Source organism: Lissotriton helveticus, chromosome 2_1 (genome assembly GCF_964261635.1).
Source record: "Lissotriton helveticus chromosome 2_1, aLisHel1.1, whole genome shotgun sequence".
Taxonomy (NCBI): domain Eukaryota; kingdom Metazoa; phylum Chordata; class Amphibia; order Caudata; family Salamandridae; genus Lissotriton; species Lissotriton helveticus.
The window spans coordinates 1,548,025,106-1,548,044,886 of record NC_136059.1 but is presented as its reverse complement, the minus strand read 5'-3'; the positions used below and the strand labels follow the sequence as shown (position 1 = coordinate 1,548,044,886).

At 45.5% G+C, this 19,781-nt stretch overlaps 1 protein-coding gene across 2 annotated transcripts in view; it reads right to left on the bottom strand.

Annotated features, from left to right (window-relative positions):
* The window catches only part of PRKG2 (protein kinase cGMP-dependent 2), a 1,208,151-nt gene extending 1,202,569 nt beyond the window's left edge, over nucleotides 1-5,582 (bottom strand). For both annotated transcript variants that reach the window (XM_078677576.1, XM_078677575.1), the window contains exon 1: nucleotides 5,110-5,582. In XM_078677576.1, coding sequence (XP_078533702.1) covers nucleotides 5,110-5,582 — 473 coding nt within the window. The remainder of the gene's footprint in view (nucleotides 1-5,109) is intronic.
* Nucleotides 5,583-19,781: the final 14,199 nt, after the last annotated feature.

The window sequence follows — 19,781 nt, the reverse complement described above, 5'->3', positions numbered from 1 at the left end:
ACAGGCGCAGCAGAAGGGCGCAGGCGCAGATTGGAGATTACACAGAATTACTTCTGAGGTGAGTAATGAAGACACAAACACATTAAATGCAATGCAAAGTAAACTTTATGTAAATGAATTGTGACCAGGGAACAGAAGCAAACTGCCAAAGTGACTAATGTCACCACACATTGGAGTAAAATAAAAAGTCCAAAAGTAAAATGAATGTACTTGAGAGTCAGTGATTAGGTCACAGCGTGTCAATGGTTAAGTCACCATTTCAAGGCAAATGTCTGGATGGGAGCCTAGCGATTTTTCCCTCGAACACCCAGACGTCTGTCTGCCGCAGCATCTTCTTGCCTTTCGTTGGTAGTGGATGGGGTGGTGCTGCGAGTATTGCGTCTCGCTGCACTTGCAACAGGCACTGTTGTACTGCTCAGGCTTGAGGCACACTCGCTACTTTCATCCAGTGCAGTCATGTTCACTCGACTACCAGATGCATTCATCATGTCTACGGCATTTGTCACTTGATGTAGTGCTTTGGCAACATCTCCACTCTAATGACACATGTCCGTCTGCATAGTCACTGATCTACGCGCCAGCAGTGTTGTGGCTGTGGCCAGCCTATTGTTGGTCTTTCCTTGATGTTTGAGTTGCTGCATCAGTTGGCGGTGCTGTCTGTTGTGCGATGCATGCCCCTCCTGCATGACCTTTGTGAGTTCCTGGCCAGTACTGCAATGTTGCCTGACATCTTAGCAATTTCCTCCTTCACTAACCGAGTGTTCTTGCTCTGCAGGCGATGTGAACGGAGCATCTGTCCCTCCAAGCCACCCCAGACTGGATTTGTCGCCTCCACCTGCTGTGGTCTGCGTGCTCTGCGTCTTCTCCTTTGCGATCTACAATTGCCTCTCCGGATCTGTGTTGGTGTGGGTGTTGCGATGAATGTTTGACGTACACTGACTGCAGGTGCAGCACTGACCTCATCATCGGACGCCATGGGACGCAGTGTTGGGACAGGTGACCTACGTGAATGAGGCACACGTGACTGGGTATTTGGCAGAGCTGGTGTGTCCTCATGTTCTGATGCGCTGCTGTGGTGCATTTCCCCTACCATAACTGTCCCCGGCCTCATTACGTTCTGCATCTGTGAGGTTAAACAGTGCAAAACTGCATCAATGTATGCTTGTGAGGTTAAGTCACAGTACACAATTAATAAATTTCATTTACTTTTGGACATCTGCTACACTATTCCAAACCTTTTTTGGCATGTCTGTGTGTGTGTGTGTGTGTGTGTCATTGTAAGTACTTGGCCTGACTACAACTCCCATGATGTACTTCCCTTAGTAATGTAATAGTAGTACAAGCTTTACAGTGTGTGCTTATGCTGTGCTCAGCAGACATCCAGACTTATGTACTTGGGGCAATTTAAACATGCATTTCTCTTACCTTCAGACGTGTGTGCAGCTCCGGAGGTGTCCAGCTGCGTGACTCCAACAAACGCTTCAGGCTGGATGGTTGACTCCACCAATTCCTCCATGGGAGTGTTTCCTGTGTCTGGTGGTGTGCCCCCTCCTGTCTTCTGTGCCTCCTTCAAACGTTCTGCAATGTGAGCCTTGGCACGACTGCGCAAATCGTACCATCTCTTTTTCAGTTCCTCTGTTGAACGGTGGGTCACCCCAATGGCATTCACTTGGTTCTGGATCCTGATCCATATTTTCCTTTTTTCCTGCTCAGGTACCTTCAGTGAGGCTTTCCCAAAAAGCTTGTCATTGCTGTGCACTACACCCTCAATTAGAGTTTCTAATTCTTTTTCAGGGAATTTAAGTTTTCTCTTCCTTGAACTTTGGCTGTCCTGTGCTTGATTGTCAGGTTCCATTTTGCTGTTCTTTCCAGGTGTACTCAGTCTCTCTCCCTCTCACTCTCCTCTGCTCCCAGAGCCAGCTCCCTCCTCCCCCTGAGCCTCAGGAATGAAAATGAGGCTTGAACAATGAAAATGAGGCTTGGACAGCACATTTCCTGGTTCTGATGTCATCAACATGCATCAATGTGCGACCTCACATTTTGCGAAATCGCAAATTGCGATTTCGCAATTTGCGAGTTCGCAAATACAAGGAATCGCAATATTAACTGCGAATTTTACTGATTCCTTTATAAATAGCAATTTTCATTATGCATACCGTTTTGCGATTCCTTAAAAATCGCAAATAAAGAATCGCAAAAACATTCAATGATGCATGTACCTGATAGTGTGTAGGTGAAACTCCAGGAGAAAATGGCAAAACATGTGGGAATCAGGAATCAGTGATTTCCACATGCTATTAGCAAAAAATGTGTAGTCATGAGTATCCACCCTCTCCCTCTCAGAAATACAAATGCTAGCATTCCCAGAATTCCTGTAGTGTGAATAGGGTGGAAAAGAATACTGAGCTGTTTTATAGTCCACTCATAAGGGGATCCACAGTCAGAGGTTTGCTCCCGTAAGGCAGCATTTACATTCCAGACTATTGTGGAATTCTTCTGGAATTCATTGTGAGTTACATTTTACTCCCTTGTGCATCCATGTACACATTTAACTGTTGCAAGCCTACATTTGAGCATATTGAAACATAAAGCGTAAAGCGTATATGTAGTTTGCACTTTAAAATGTTCTTTTGTTCCTCCGTTAAAAAAGAACAGAATTAATTATTACTTTTGACAGAGTAAATCAACATTTTCTTTCAGGGAAACAAGCTTCCTGCATTGTTTTTGTTTTACCAATACACACAAACATGTGAGTTTGTAGTTGTTAACACGAGTTTGCTGGTACCTGTGCCATGAAACCCCCAAAAATTGCCCCTAAGATTCTCACTTTTACAATTAAAATAATTAAGTCATTTAAAGTATGAGCAAATCCATCTACAGGTGTAACATCATACACTGTGAGTCACAAATATGGATTTGCACTTCTAAATGATGATATTTAACCACCAATACAAAACAGGTTTCTTGACCCATACCTATTACATTAGGAAGAGGCATAAAAGGGGGTGTTCCGTTATGCTTGCAATTTGGTATGCTATGTATCGTTTCAAAAACTTTATTCGGTTAAAAACAAGTAACCATAAAAGTACACAGAATGTTCATAATAAAAGAGCAAATTACATTACAATAGGGGACAGTCGTATGGTAATCCAGTAAAATATAAAATGCTATGTATCAATAGTTTGAGACCGCGCTTGCAGTTTCAAACCATTGATTCGTTTCCTACACCTCAAAGGAGGTGGTAACTGTTTCTCAAAGGTGGAAGGAGCTCATTTGAGCATGCTTTCCCTTAGCAAATTGGTTTGCAGCATAAGGTAGAGGAGGGGGTGGTCCTGGGAATAACAGACCGCTCCCTCTGGTGTTCTGCGAAACTGGAAACTTTTATATTTTTTAAGGCAGCACCACTTCTTTAAGGAAAACAGGCTGCTAAAAAAAAAGTGGTTCCCGTTGGGAATGTAAACACAGGGATGGTGGTCTGCGGTTCCTTGCAAGCCACCACCCCGGTGTATGTAGTTAATCGCAGGGGTTTTAAATTGTGACCTATATATTTATTATTTATTAGGCAGGTCACATTTTGATGCCCATTGACTGGAAAATTTTGTGATGCAACCTGTTAATACTTAGGTCATATTGCAAAATGTAATTCTGATGGGAAAATCGATGGCCAATTTCCAACCACTTTTTGTACATTTGGCCAGTTGTGTTTATGTGGACACATGGTTATGACATCCTGAAACCAGAAAGAAGGCAATAACCGGAAGAAGGTCGAAGGAGAATAGAAGAAGATATACATGGTATGAGGAATGATTTATGCATATTTGGCCTATGATTTATGATTTGATGCATAAATGAAGGTACTAAAGATTATTTTAATATTTTATTGAATATTTCAAACATTTATGTGAACAGAGAATAAAGGACCGTCTAGTGTCTTTACTACTTTATCATGGCCATGTTCAGATTATCGGTCAAGGAGCAGTTCATTGGTAAACTCATCAGAATCTCTTTTTAATTGTAGTAGTAATCTTTCCCATGAGTTAGTTGAGCTCTCTAGACGTGATTCTTAGCCTGTGATCCAAGGACCCCCGGGGGGGGGGGGTCAATGAGGAGTATCCAGGGGGTCTGCGACTGTGTTACAAAATTTAATGAAATTATAATTCATACATTACAATTAATAACGTATAACAAAATAAATTGCAAATGTGAACACCTTTTCTAAATTTGATTGTGAATGAAACTAACTGAATATTTAAATATTTGAGCATTTGCTTGGTGCACACTTTTTTGTGTGTATTGTTTTGAGGTTCAAATCAAAGAAATTGCTTAGGGGGCCTCAGCTTCCAATAATGTCTTAGTGGATGTCCCCAAATTCCAGTTATGATTCAGTGGGTATCCACATAAGTCTAAAGATTAGAAACTACTGCTCTAGACCATGTAGTGTGTTCCTTATCTGCTCGTATGTCTTTAGTCCTGGTAATAGAATGAGAATAACCAGAAAATAACACATATTTGCACATTACAAATGGCAGACTAGGCATGGATAACAGGCATTGCTATTGCGTATCAGTTTAGTAATCCCATAACGCCTCCCCAGTTACTCCTATCCTCAATTATCAAGGTTGACCAAATCCTATACCTAGACAATCTGTATGCAACATATTTCAGCGGTGGCCCACCTTGAAGCTAAGGTTTGACCACTTTTCATTTTTTAAGTGCAAGCACAGCTATGAGACTGGTCCTTGGGTCAGGCTCAGTTATGGTTCCACCACTAACTAACAGGCCAGTGGATCTTGGTTTTGTATGCTGGACACTTTAATGAGTGCAAGGCCTTCCAGATCAGGAGCGGTTTTAGACTAAGACCTAAGTGCCTGTCGGAGAAGCTGGGGTGTGCTAGTTGGGCCCATTTGAGCATTAATTTCGACCCCAAAAAGATTTGATAAGCATGTGAGCAGGAGTCAGAGGTAAAATAACACTTAGCTAAGGGGACTAAACGTGCTTGTGCAAGCTCAGTGCAAGTCTTACATTAGGGGCTAGGGAAACTAACTCCACATTTATTGTTTGAGCTTCCAAACAGCATTCCTGTTTTTCATTTGTTATAAATATTCTCACCTTGAATCCTTTCTGACCCTTGCTTTTTCAAAGGAAAACTTTGGCTGTTCATGATGCAAGTCATAGGTCCTGGTGGTAGGCTCAGCAGACACCCCGTCTTTCGCACCACGCCTTTTGCCACCACGAAAGAACTCTGAAATGGTTTGGTTGATCTTGAGTGCTGTCTTGAATGGGGAGGGTTGCAGGTGGGTCCCGCTTTGTGTCTGTATGACATCTTGCAACTTGCTCAGCTCTGTGCACTTGTTTTGAAGCTTCTCCGCAATCTCCGCCATCGCCTTTTTTTGCCTCTCCAACTGATCCTCCTGATCTCTGAATATGTGCTCTTTCTTTCTCAGCTCTTCGTCCCTTTTCTTGATCTCTTTTTCAAGTTCCTGGACCTTGCTTCTCAGGGCCTCTGCTGTCACTCCACCATTTGCTGAGCTCGCAGGGGGGCTTTCTGGCTGCCTCTCTGTCTTCATTGAACCATTTCCCATTCTCTTCTGGCACCCTAGACAGAAGGAAAAATCTGGCATTATTGCGTGCATGGAACAAAGAAAAAAAGGTCAACACTGTGACGAATGTCAGAGACCATGTAGCAAAATACTGGAAACTTGTTGCTCTGTCTCAACTAATCTACTGGGAGCTAATGGTGAAATTTGAACTTTGGTTCCTTAACCTTGCAGTTCTGAGACTTGTGCTTTTAACAAAAGCAGGGCACACAGTCAAAGGCAATGTGAACCCTGGAGGCAACCTGTTTTAGGGCTGTAAGAGCTGTTGTATAATCACACAAGGTGTACATGAAAGGACCAACTAGCCGTGTCTGCTGGTTGGAAGAGCCAGTGCTTAATTTGTGCCATTGGTTGCAGGTGGTGGCCACTGACATGTGTTTTAGAGCCTGGACTAATTTTTCATCGGAAAATTAAGAGAACATAGGAAAACAGTGATAACGGGATAAAGAAGGGATGAAAAGAATCCCTGAGAGTGAGAGAAAGAGCCAGGAAGAGTAAAGTGGTAGACGAAAGAGCCGTCATATGGAATGTAGATGATATGTAGCAACCCTGGAATTTGAAAGTGCCAATGACACTTTCCCAAGAAAAACTTGGGCTCCTGCACAATGCTTTACAAATCTAGCACTGAGCGGATCAATCCTGTGGAAGGTGTTAGGAGCTTCCAATTCTGTAGATCGGCTCCTGCAGGAGCAACGTATTCATCCTAAGCCTCTACACATATTACGCATCAGGTAAGTGCCAAAGAGACCTGGAGGCAATGCTGAATGTCTCATTATTTCAGGCTTACAAACCCTGCTGTACAGTTCAATGCAGATACTTCATATCTGAAATTATGAGCGATCTCTACTAAGACGAAACCCTAGCTCGACACCTAATAATTCCCAGAGGGCACATTTCTAGAGGCTTCCGCGACGAGCATTGAGAAAATCCTTTCACAAAATGAGTGAGATTTTTTGTTCTTCTGAAGAAAAGATCCCCTGGGTCTCATTTAGACCCTGGCAACTATGCGTCAACGTGCTCAAAGTATACTTGCTCCCGTTTTAGCAAGAGAGTTGAGAGCCAATTGTGCTCACCCACTGTTCTGCACTTGTATGTACCTTTAGCTTTAAGTGGGTGGTAAGTGTGAACCGGCTAATGTAAAAACTATGAGAATAACATGAGCAAAAGGAACATAATCTCCTATGCGTTATTCCCCATTTGTTAAGCAAGACTATTAATCTGGTGCAAAACTTCGGATGACACCTGGCACAAGTGTAAGGAATTAATTGCAAAACTCCCCACACTTTTTTACACCAGGGTATACTATATGAGTACATGTTTTTGTCTTTCTCACTGTGCAAAGGCAACACACATAGCTGCCACCTAACAGTGGGATGATTTATCCCAAATCCCATGCTACTACTATGATCCCCAAAATAACCCTTTCTTCACTCTTTCCTACTCTACTCCTCCTTGTATCATCTGACACCTCTTTCTACTATACCTATCCCCCAAAACAAACCTTTCTAAACACTTCCCTCTGACTCCTCCCCTCCAAAACTCCTTTTTACTCATCCAAAAGCCTCCTCCTTCTGCTGAGACCAAAAAACAAAAAGAAAATCCTTCACTCTTTTATCCCTCCACTATCCTTTTCAATCACAATTAACAAACTAACATGTTCACTTCTCAAATTCCATATTCAACTATACTAATTCACCACTAATCCTTTATGGGCTTCCGGAGTAGCGTGCTTCAACCCCATCAGGGGTAACAACCGCTATATAAATACAAACCCTTTCCCCTCCTCTATCCTTCTGCTATAATTCCAAATCCAAACAACTGACGAACCTATCCACCACTTAAAATGTACTTGCATGTTTCACTATACTAATTCAACACTAATCTTCTATGGGTCCCGCAGTAGCGGGCTACTTGCCGAAAAAACGCTTTGAAGCCGCGCCAGGGGTAGTAAGCGCTATATAAATACAATTACAATATAATAAAGCAGCAGTATTTCCTATGAAATAACAGCTCTACACCTGAACGGACTATTGTCCTACAACGGAAATTAGATTTTTTGCTTATAAATAAGAAAGCCTCTTTACATCAAAATATTTTAGAAGCTTGATTGTTGAATTCAAATCTAATGGGATAGTTGGATTCTACAAGGGAAAGATGGATTCAGGCAGCAATAAAACGTTTTTCCTGAACTGAAACCCAAAACCTAGATAGAATAAAAATATAAATACAATATTGGACATTAATTAAGCATATTTTGAATCACATGAAATGCACAGAAAATGCTGTTCCATGCACTATGCATGAAAATGTTTGCTTTAGTTTTTTTCTCATAGAAATGATTATAACATTAAAACTCACAGGTTTGAGCGACTGCAGCAGTCTATGCTGACCCTTCTAGCGTGCTATCTAGTAGAAATGCTGAAGATGAGTTACTGTGTGATATCCGGACTGAGGTCAGACTCAAACTCTCCTTAGCAGGGGCCTCTTGATAAAGTATAACTCAGCTGAGGCCAGCCGTTACCACACATATAGTTAGCGCTCGTAACTTGGCCCGTAGTGTCTTCCCTCTATCTCTCGGTATGCTGACTCACTGGAATATCACTTGAAAGAACGTGTGTGCCCAGGTCTGCAAAGTAATTAGAATGACAGCTTCGGGACCGAGAGTCCCAGGGAATTAATGTGTTTATTAAAACAAATTATAGGGAAACAGTATGTGCTGTGATTGATGAAACATGCTTGATAGCTGTTAAGGATTCTCTTGCTAAACAGGCAAGCTCAGAACATGTTGTTTGGGGCAATAATGCTGAGGTGGGATGACTTGCATATGCCCTTATTACAGTAGACTCCACCCCGGCAAGGTGGAGTGCTGAGTGATCTGGCAAAGAGGGATTACAGAAAGTAATTCCTTTCCACCAAGTCACAGCATGACACAGGCCCTTTAGGCCCGTGTTACTATTACAGTAGTGGAGTACTGCTGCCCTTCACACTTCCTGGTGGAAACATGTTGGAGGGAGATCCCCTGAGGGGGTTGGTCCCAGCCACACAAGCAGCAATGTTGTAAACTTTCATAAGTGGGAGCTTTCTCTGGTTCACTGAAGACTTCGGTGGATCCTGCTACAACACTTCATGAACATCTGGGACCTATCACACATAGGGCGCACTGTCCCAGGATGCGCTACGGCGCACCTTAAAACAGGTGTAACAGGCGCACAGAAGTAAAGTGCAGCCTATCACATTGAATTCATTCCCCTAGGGAAGCCGAGAAATTGTGCTGCCCTGGAGGCAAGTGAAAACAGAGTAGCTTTGAAACAGCCGCTCCAGGTTTCACTGTGCAGGTGGCAACCCGCCGGGACTTGGGATTAGAGATCCCTTTGCAGGTGGATGCACTGAGTGACTGCACCTGCCTGCGTCTGGATGACTGGGGGTCCATAGGACCTATTGAACACGGGGATGCAGTTCCTAAGGGGTTGATCGAAGGGGAAAGGGAAAAGACAATACTTTTGTCATGTTGCCCTCACACACCCCTAAAGATGTCATGCTTCATCATTGGGACTTGCTCCTCGTCCGGCTGGCGCTGACATGCTCGATGGGCTCACCGTTTCTGGGGCTCTTTGTTGGGGATCTTTTTTAGAAGCCGTTGGGTGCATGCGGGTGTGGGGGAAGTGGGAGGTTAAGTGCACTTTTATAGTGATTTAAAATAGGTCAGGGTCATTCCTAATCTCAATAAGTTTAATGGTAAAGGTAGATCCTGCCTAAATAAAATAAACTGGACGCCCTACGGGAATGAGATGTACCTTTCACGGGGTCTCTAAAGTGGGGTCGACATGTTTCCTGCCTAATTGTTCCAAAGGAATTGGTTGGCACTTCATCAGGACCTATGTGAAATATTTGTGCGCAAATAAAGAAACAGGCTCCAAGACTATTGGGAGTTGCCTGTTGTGGGGCCCTAGTAGTCATGTACTGGGCAAAGTTGACACCTGTGAAGAAATTGAGAAAACAAAAACAGGATTTGTAGGGTTGGAGGGTCGAAAAACAAGGGGGGGAAGCTTAATAAAAAACTACAATGGATCAGTGGAATGCCTGTAGCCCCTGAATAGAGGGACTCATTGCAAGCTGTCCCAGTAGTATGGAGGCATATAAGGTGATACCCCGGTTTCACTGCCAATCAGTGGAATAGTAAACATGAGGTCAATTGTAAAATACCCTCTATGGTGAATGATCCTCTATTGTAATTCAAATAAGTCATATGTTCTGTAAAGACAACCATTTGTGTCGTTCTGCAAGCGAGTGCGGGACACATGGCCAACTGTGTTAGAGTTAAAAAGGAGGAGGAAGGACAGCAGAAGCCACATCATGCAAACAACAATTGGTGCGATAAAAATGGGCAGGTAACCCATAAGGAAACAGATTTCAATTATTTGGTTAGCTGGTAAGCGCGAGGTTATTTAAAAAAACACAGTTGTGTACGTATGTGGTAAGGACTTAATACATGCTCTTTCATACCTTCACGTAACTGTATGCCACAAAGCTGATGCGCCTATGCCCCTTGTTTGTAGTGTGTATGAACAAACGGACACAATCACATCTGTAGAAGGTTAGCCGCTATAGAAGTACCCCAATGCATCATGTTGACGAAAATGATAGTGAGTAACACACATGGTAGCCAGTAACGTAATCGTATTTTAAATTGCCAAAGGTACCCGCCTCGTGGTTGCAGGGATTACTTATAGTCATCGCATTTGTTTACCAGCAAAAGGACCAACCACACATTCAGTATTATTGCACATGACAAGTAGAATGATTTCACATGACAAGTAGAATGAAAACAAGGCGGATTTTGGGAGAATAATACTCCCGTATTGTCACTCACCCGTGGTTCAGGAACTACAGCCCAACGGGGTTGACAAGGAGCACAATATTGCTCCACTCCTTTGAGAGAAAGGAGAGTTAAGTTAATACGGTTGGAATGAGAGCTATGCTCTTTAAGCGCCCCAGCAGGAATGGCGCCCCAGCAGGAATACTCACAGTCGGGTGCTGGTAACTTGCATGTATGCCTACCCTCGCTCCGGTTCCCCGTTATCTCGTTTCCCGGAAGCCGTGTATTTGTGCCAGAGGTCTTGTGGGAAGCTAGAGCGGCAACTTCAGCCTCCATCTTGGGATAATGTATTCGTTCATGAAAAACTTTATTGAGACCAAAACCCGTTGTCGTTCTTTGAATTGAAACGTGGCAATTTAGTATTGTACCAAAGTAAATGTGTGAGGATGCACCAAGGTTTGAGCGGTGTCTCAAGTGACCATGTAGGTATAATGATAAAAATGATCAACAAGGTCAGTGTGCTCGGGACGTTAAACTCCACGTCACGCTGTGAATGCTAATTGTTAACACGGGCGCTAGCATAACATAAGTGTTGCTTATTTAATTTTTATTACTCAGCATTGTTTGTGAGGCATGTCAAATGTGCCGTAAATCCACATTTGCACGGTAGGTGTGTATGCATAGCAGATCTCCATGGAAGCGAAGGTGTTGTGGTGGAGGTAGTAAGGGGTGTCATGAAAAAGCCAGAGGTAGTGGCCTTTGGTGAGAATGTCAAGAACCTACGGAAATGACTGTGTCAAGTTTGAAGTGTGTGTAGGGAAGGTGGGTGTGAGTGGTATTTTTCTGGCCTAGGGGGACATCAAATTGATGGCAGGGTTGACATACTGAGCTTACGTGGAAGACTACTAGTCTCATTTAAGTGGGAGCCAGCCCAAAACCCAGATGGCAAATGTAAGACATGTGGAACAGATAAGCTGATGGCAGTGTGGACAATAACTACTGTCGTCTAAAAGGTGGAACAGTCCTCAGATCGTTTTCCCTTGCGTGGGGCTCAGTTGTTGAGGGTGGCCCACGGGATATCGTCATTGAGACCTAGAGTATGGGCAGATAGTTTAAAAATCCAGCGTTTTTTTAAATAGAGGTATGTCTGCCCCGGGCCCTTTCCGACACCTTTGGACGTCCCTACCATGGTTTTCCTCGGGTTGGGCCCCTTATTAGACCCCTCGGTTAATTTACAAACGCCAGTAATGCCACAATATATTCTGATGTTTTTTACTCTTTACTTGCCTAGAATAGAATTTCATCTCTGGAGATATCCTACCTTTGAACACCCCCTTAGGGGTTCTAAAAATTGAAGAGCGGACCACAAGCTAATGCTCCCTAGGGATTGACAGAGTTTCCTGGTTGATATTTTTGTGAACACTATACCAGTGAGGTGGGCTTCTAGCTGTGATAACGTTGATTAAGTCCATCTCTGGGCCAAGGGCTATTCCTTTTTATGACTGCATTAGAGTCACTTTAAAGTTAATCCCATCGCCTTCTTAGACTGTAGAGTTTACAACACCACGTTTCTCTCCTCATATGTCTTTCAGCCTGCCATCTGAAGTTGAAAGTGTACCGAGGAAATTGCCTCACTTGGATGTGGTATCCCCTACAGGTATCCATCTATTTGGAATTTACATGTCTCTTATCATTTCTGTAGTTATTCTTTTTTGTGTTGTACATAGCTGAAACATAGGAATGAGAATTCCATGTTGGTCAAGTGTCCCTAATGCATTTGCTTGAGGAATGCTTTACCTCTCTTCTTTGTTCTTGTTTGTCACATTTTATATATATCTTTCGTGTTGTATATTTTACTCACTCTGAATGTGCAGACCCACTGCTGTCTCCGCTATTTCATGAATGGGTTCCCACCTTCAACAATACTAAGGTTGATATCTGCTATATGGTATGAATGTGCACCACTGCTTTGTAAGCCTTGTTTTGCGTGAACTGTTCTCTTTAGGCCGTGAGTTTTTCTAATTTTTTATAGTCTTTATATAAATGTGAATTTAGGACATGGAGCACCCCATAGAGTCTCAGGTATATACGGTGTGAGAGCGATAATGAGGCATATGCATCACTGTGCATTTTTTTCAGAGATCTTTATTTATGTAAATATACAATTAATATATGTATATATATCTTTTATTCACAGATGTTCTGTCCCCTACTCCGTGTTACATCATCGCCCTGACGAAGGTGTGGCCCTTTATCGGGCTGAACACCGAAACGCGCGTTGACGTTTTTATTGCGGGCTGCAGGATTGTTCTTTCTATCTTCAGTCCTATTTGGATTCCTGCCCCCACCTTTGTTTTGTCTGATGATCTGTTTGTCATCTGGTTACCAATTCATCTGATGGCGTTAATGTAATATTGTGGTTATATGCAGAGTGAGGAATGAGAGATTTGTTGTATGGTTATGATTGAAGAGTATGGCTCTTTGAATGTGTGATTGAACGGTGCGTGTGGGACTGGATATTTCGATAATCTGAATTGTGTGTTTTATCTTATTTTTGTACAGTGAAATGATTTCTTATCTTGTAATATTTATGCACTACATCTTGAAATTTGAAGAAAAAAGAAAAAAATGAAAGATGAAGAATAAAAATAATCGTTTATGTATCACTGGTTTTGCTCCTTGACCTGCTCATGGGTGGTTCCGTTGTCTTGATAAATATCTAGGACCCTATACAGGGCCTTATGTTAAAAAAAATGTCTGGCAGGGCTCTCCTTTGTTCTTATTGATTGCTTGGTTTCTTCCCACCTTGAACCTGCCTACATACTTTTTGGGGGGCCCCCTTCTGTTTAGCCAGCTGGCCCACGGGATATCATAATTGAGACCTAGTGTATGGGCAGATAGTTTAAAAATCCAGCGTTGTTCCTTCCTGAACAGGGACTCTTTTGAGATGTTTTTGTTGTGTTCTAGGATAGTCCACTGCAAGTTGTTGGATGAATGTCGTGCCTCTGCGAAGTGTGTGTATAACTTCGTTAGTTTTCCACGCAGGATGTTACTCCTGTGTTCAGTGATTCTTATTTTGACAGCGCGTGTGGTCATCCCCACGTATTGGTGTTGGCGAGGGCATGTAAGCAGGTACACACAATTGTTGGTGTTACAATTGGTGTGTGTTTTTTGTGTCCAAACCCAGGTGTCAGTTAATGCAATCGTTTTAGTTGCTTTTGTTAGAGGACACACCACACACTGCTCACAAGGAAAATGACCTGTAACAGGTGGTAGTCCCCAAAGGGTGTTCGCATGTGTGATGTGGGGCTTAGGTCTTACGTTCACGACCATGTCTTTATATTGGATGTTCTTTTGTAGGCGAACCTGGGTTTCTCAAATGTTGTTTCTCCCACCTCCAGGATCTTCCAGTGTTTGTTTATTACCTTTTTGAGTAGATTGGATTCTGGGGTAAAGGTCATTACGGAGGTGAGGATGTCAGCAGTGCGTTTTTCTTATTTTTCTAGAAGTGACGATCTATGGGTGTTCTGGGCTCACTTACGAACACTTTTTATCTGTTTGTATGGGTATTGGCGCTTGGTTAAGTCTTCACTGAGTTGGGAGGCCTGGCTCTTAAAATTCTCCAACTCGATGCAATTGCGCCTCAATCTGAGGAATTGCCCATAGGGCAGGTTTTCCTTTAGGGCCTTGGGGTTGAAAGCTCTGGTATTGCAAGGGACAGTGACTGTCATTGGGTTTTTTGTAGGTGGTATTAGGCAGTTTTTTGGGGTGTCTCTTGATCAGGAGATCCAGGAAGGGCACTTCACTCGAGGAACTATGCGCTGTGAAGTTGAGGTATGGGTTTATACGATTGATCCATCCTAGGAAGAGTGTGATGGTATCACTGGAACCCTTCCAGAAGATCAAAATATCATCGATATAGCGACGCCACAATTGGATGTTGGTTCTATAGGGGTTGGTCACGGTGAGGAAGTGCTTACCCTCAAAGTCTGGTAATTGCAAACACAACAATGATGGACAGAATGTGGATCAATGTCACACATTCACCCCAGTCCAAAGATCTGGGCCCAAATCCATCGTTTTTCCACTCCACACCACCCTGGGTTAGACAATGGCGATATGCAAATCAGCGCTGACCCTGTGCCCCATGTGAACAGTCCAGTCCGAACTACAAAAGCCATGTCCTTCCCAGAACGGAAACAAGCATCCGAGGACCGGCCCGGTTTCGAGGTAACACCTCTCATCAGCCCGGCTAGCTTGATTCCAGTGGTGTGGAGTGCCTGGGACTCACGTCTGAGCATCCCCAGTACACTTAGAGCGGTAATTGCAAACACAACAATGATGGACAGAATGTGGATCAATGTCACACATTCACCCCAGTCCAAAGATCTGGGCCCAAATCCATCGTTTTTCCACTCCACACCACCCTGGGTTAGACAATGGCGATATGCAAATCAGCGCTGACCCTGTGCCCCATGTGAACAGTCCAGTCCGAACTACAAAAGCCATGTCCTTCCCAGAACGGAAACAAGCATCCGAGGACCGGCCCGGTTTCGAGGTAACACCTCTCATCAGCCCGGCTAGCTTGATTCCAGTGGTGTGGAGTGCCTGGGACTCACGTCTGAGCATCCCCAGTACACTTAGAGCGGTAATTGCAAACACAACAATGATGGACAGAATGTGGATCAATGTCACACATTCACCCCAGTCCAAAGATCTGGGCCCAAATCCATCGTTTTTCCACTCCACACCACCCTGGGTTAGACAATGGCGATATGCAAATCAGCGCTGACCCTGTGCCCCATGTGAACAGTCCAGTCCGAACTACAAAAGCCATGTCCTTCCCAGAACGGAAACAAGCATCCGAGGACCGGCCCGGTTTCGAGGTAACACCTCTCATCAGCCCGGCTAGCTTGATTCCAGTGGTGTGGAGTGCCTGGGACTCACGTCTGAGCATCCCCAGTACACTTAGAGCGGTAATTGCAAACACAACAATGATGGACAGAATGTGGATCAATGTCACACATTCACCCCAGTCCAAAGATCTGGGCCCAAATCCATCGTTTTTCCACTCCACACCACCCTGGGTTAGACAATGGCGATATGCAAATCAGCGCTGACCCTGTGCCCCATGTGAACAGTCCAGTCCGAACTACAAAAGCCATGTCCTTCCCAGAACGGAAACAAGCATCCGAGGACCGGCCCGGTTTCGAGGTAACACCTCTCATCAGCCCGGCTAGCTTGATTCCAGTGGTGTGGAGTGCCTGGGACTCACGTCTGAGCATCCCCAGTACACTTAGAGCGGTAATTGCAAACACAACAATGATGGACAGAATGTGGATCAATGTCACACATTCACCCCAGTCCAAAGATCTGGGCCCAAATCCATCGTTTTTCCACTCCACACCACCCTGGGTTAGACAATGGCGATATGCAAATCAGCGCTGACCCTGTGCCCCATGTGAACAGTCCAGTCCGAACTACAAAAGCCATGTCCTTCCCAGAACGGAAACAAGCATCCGAGGACCGGCCCGGTTTCGAGGTAACACCTCTCATCAGCCCGGCTAGCTTGATTCCAGTGGTGTGGAGTGCCTGGGACTCACGTCTGAGCATCCCCAGTACACTTAGAGCGGTAATTGCAAACACAACAATGATGGACAGAATGTGGATCAATGTCACACATTCACCCCAGTCCAAAGATCTGGGCCCAAATCCATCGTTTTTCCACTCCACACCACCCTGGGTTAGACAATGGCGATATGCAAATCAGCGCTGACCCTGTGCCCCATGTGAACAGTCCAGTCCGAACTACAAAAGCCATGTCCTTCCCAGAACGGAAACAAGCATCCGAGGACCGGCCCGGTTTCGAGGTAACACCTCTCATCAGCCCGGCTAGCTTGATTCCAGTGGTGTGGAGTGCCTGGGACTCACGTCTGAGCATCCCCAGTACACTTAGAGCGGTAATTGCAAACACAACAATGATGGACAGAATGTGGATCAATGTCACACATTCACCCCAGTCCAAAGATCTGGGCCCAAATCCATCGTTTTTCCACTCCACACCACCCTGGGTTAGACAATGGCGATATGCAAATCAGCGCTGACCCTGTGCCCCATGTGAACAGTCCAGTCCGAACTACAAAAGCCATGTCCTTCCCAGAACGGAAACAAGCATCCGAGGACCGGCCCGGTTTCGAGGTAACACCTCTCATCAGCCCGGCTAGCTTGATTCCAGTGGTGTGGAGTGCCTGGGACTCACGTCTGAGCATCCCCAGTACACTTAGAGCGGTAATTGCAAACACAACAATGATGGACAGAATGTGGATCAATGTCACACATTCACCCCAGTCCAAAGATCTGGGCCCAAATCCATCGTTTTTCCACTCCACACCACCCTGGGTTAGACAATGGCGATATGCAAATCAGCGCTGACCCTGTGCCCCATGTGAACAGTCCAGTCCGAACTACAAAAGCCATGTCCTTCCCAGAACGGAAACAAGCATCCGAGGATCGGCCCGGTTTCGAGGTAACACCTCTCATCAGCCCGGCTAGCTTGATTCCAGTGGTGTGGAGTGCCTGGGACTCACGTCTGAGCATCCCCAGTACACTTAGAGCGGTAATTGCAAACACAACAATGATGGACAGAATGTGGATCAATGTCACACATTCACCCCAGTCCAAAGATCTGGGCCCAAATCCATCGTTTTTCCACTCCACACCACCCTGGGTTAGACAATGGCGATATGCAAATCAGCGCTGACCCTGTGCCCCATGTGAACAGTCCAGTCCGAACTACAAAAGCCATGTCCTTCCCAGAACGGAAACAAGCATCCGAGGACCGGCCCGGTTTCGAGGTAACACCTCTCATCAGCCCGGCTAGCTTGATTCCAGTGGTGTGGAGTGCCTGGGACTCACGTCTGAGCATCCCCAGTACACTTAGAGCGGTAATTGCAAACACAACAATGATGGACAGAATGTGGATCAATGTCACACATTCACCCCAGTCCAAAGATCTGGGCCCAAATCCATCGTTTTTCCACTCCACACCACCCTGGGTTAGACAATGGCGATATGCAAATCAGCGCTGACCCTGTGCCCCATGTGAACAGTCCAGTCCGAACTACAAAAGCCATGTCCTTCCCAGAACGGAAACAAGCATCCGAGGACCGGCCCGGTTTCGAGGTAACACCTCTCATCAGCCCGGCTAGCTTGATTCCAGTGGTGTGGAGTGCCTGGGACTCACGTCTGAGCATCCCCAGTACACTTAGAGCGGTAATTGCAAACACAACAATGATGGACAGAATGTGGATCAATGTCACACATTCACCCCAGTCCAAAGATCTGGGCCCAAATCCATCGTTTTTCCACTCCACACCACCCTGGGTTAGACAATGGCGATATGCAAATCAGCGCTGACCCTGTGCCCCATGTGAACAGTCCAGTCCGAACTACAAAAGCCATGTCCTTCCCAGAACGGAAACAAGCATCCGAGGACCGGCCCGGTTTCGAGGTAACACCTCTCATCAGCCCGGCTAGCTTGATTCCAGTGGTGTGGAGTGCCTGGGACTCACGTCTGAGCATCCCCAGTACACTTAGAGCGGTAATTGCAAACACAACAATGATGGACAGAATGTGGATCAATGTCACACATTCACCCCAGTCCAAAGATCTGGGCCCAAATCCATCGTTTTTCCACTCCACACCACCCTGGGTTAGACAATGGCGATATGCAAATCAGCGCTGACCCTGTGCCCCATGTGAACAGTCCAGTCCGAACTACAAAAGCCATGTCCTTCCCAGAACGGAAACAAGCATCCGAGGACCGGCCCGGTTTCGAGGTAACACCTCTCATCAGCCCGGCTAGCTTGATTCCAGTGGTGTGGAGTGCCTGGGACTCACGTCTGAGCATCCCCAGTACACTTAGAGCGGTAATTGCAAACACAACAATGATGGACAGAATGTGGATCAATGTCACACATTCACCCCAGTCCAAAGATCTGGGCCCAAATCCATCGTTTTTCCACTCCACACCACCCTGGGTTAGACAATGGCGATATGCAAATCAGCGCTGACCCTGTGCCCCATGTGAACAGTCCAGTCCGAACTACAAAAGCCATGTCCTTCCCAGAACGGAAACAAGCATCCGAGGACCGGCCCGGTTTCGAGGTAACACCTCTCATCAGCCCGGCTAGCTTGATTCCAGTGGTGTGGAGTGCCTGGGACTCACGTCTGAGCATCCCCAGTACACTTAGAGCGGTAATTGCAAACACAACAATGATGGACAGAATGTGGATCAATGTCACACATTCACCCCAGTCCAAAGATCTGGGCCCAAATCCATCGTTTTTCCACTCCACACCACCCTGGGTTAGACAATGGCGATATGCAAATCAGCGCTGACCCTGTGCCCCATGTGAACAGTCCAGTCCGAACTACAAAAGCCATGTCCTTCCCAGAACGGAAACAAGCATCCGAGGACCGGCCCGGTTTCGAGGTAACACCTCTCATCAGCCCGGCTAGCTTGATTCCAGTGGTGTGGAGTGCCTGGGACTCACGTCTGAGCATCCCCAGTACACTTAGAGCGGTAATTGCAAACACAACAATGATGGACAGAATGTGGATCAATGTCACACATTCACCCCAGTCCAAAGATCTGGGCCCAAATCCATCGTTTTTCCACTCCACACCACCCTGGGTTAGACAATGGCGATATGCAAATCAGCGCTGACCCTGTGCCCCATGTGAACAGTCCAGTCCGAACTACAAAAGCCATGTCCTTCCCAGAACGGAAACAAGCATCCGAGGACCGGCCCGGTTTCGAGGTAACACCTCTCATCAGCCCGGCTAGCTTGATTCCAGTGGTGTGGAGTGCCTGGGACTCACGTCTGAGCATCCCCAGTACACTTAGAGCGGTAATTGCAAACACAACAATGATGGACAGAATGTGGATCAATGTCACACATTCACCCCAGTCCAAAGATCTGGGCCCAAATCCATCGTTTTTCCACTCCACACCACCCTGGGTTAGACAATGGCGATATGCAAATCAGCGCTGACCCTGTGCCCCATGTGAACAGTCCAGTCCGAACTACAAAAGCCATGTCCTTCCCAGAACGGAAACAAGCATCCGAGGACCGGCCCGGTTTCGAGGTAACACCTCTCATCAGCCCGGCTAGCTTGATTCCAGTGGTGTGGAGTGCCTGGGACTCACGTCTGAGCATCCCCAGTACACTTAGAGCGGTAATTGCAAACACAACAATGATGGACAGAATGTGGATCAATGTCACACATTCACCCCAGTCCAAAGATCTGGGCCCAAATCCATCGTTTTTCCACTCCACACCACCCTGGGTTAGACAATGGCGATA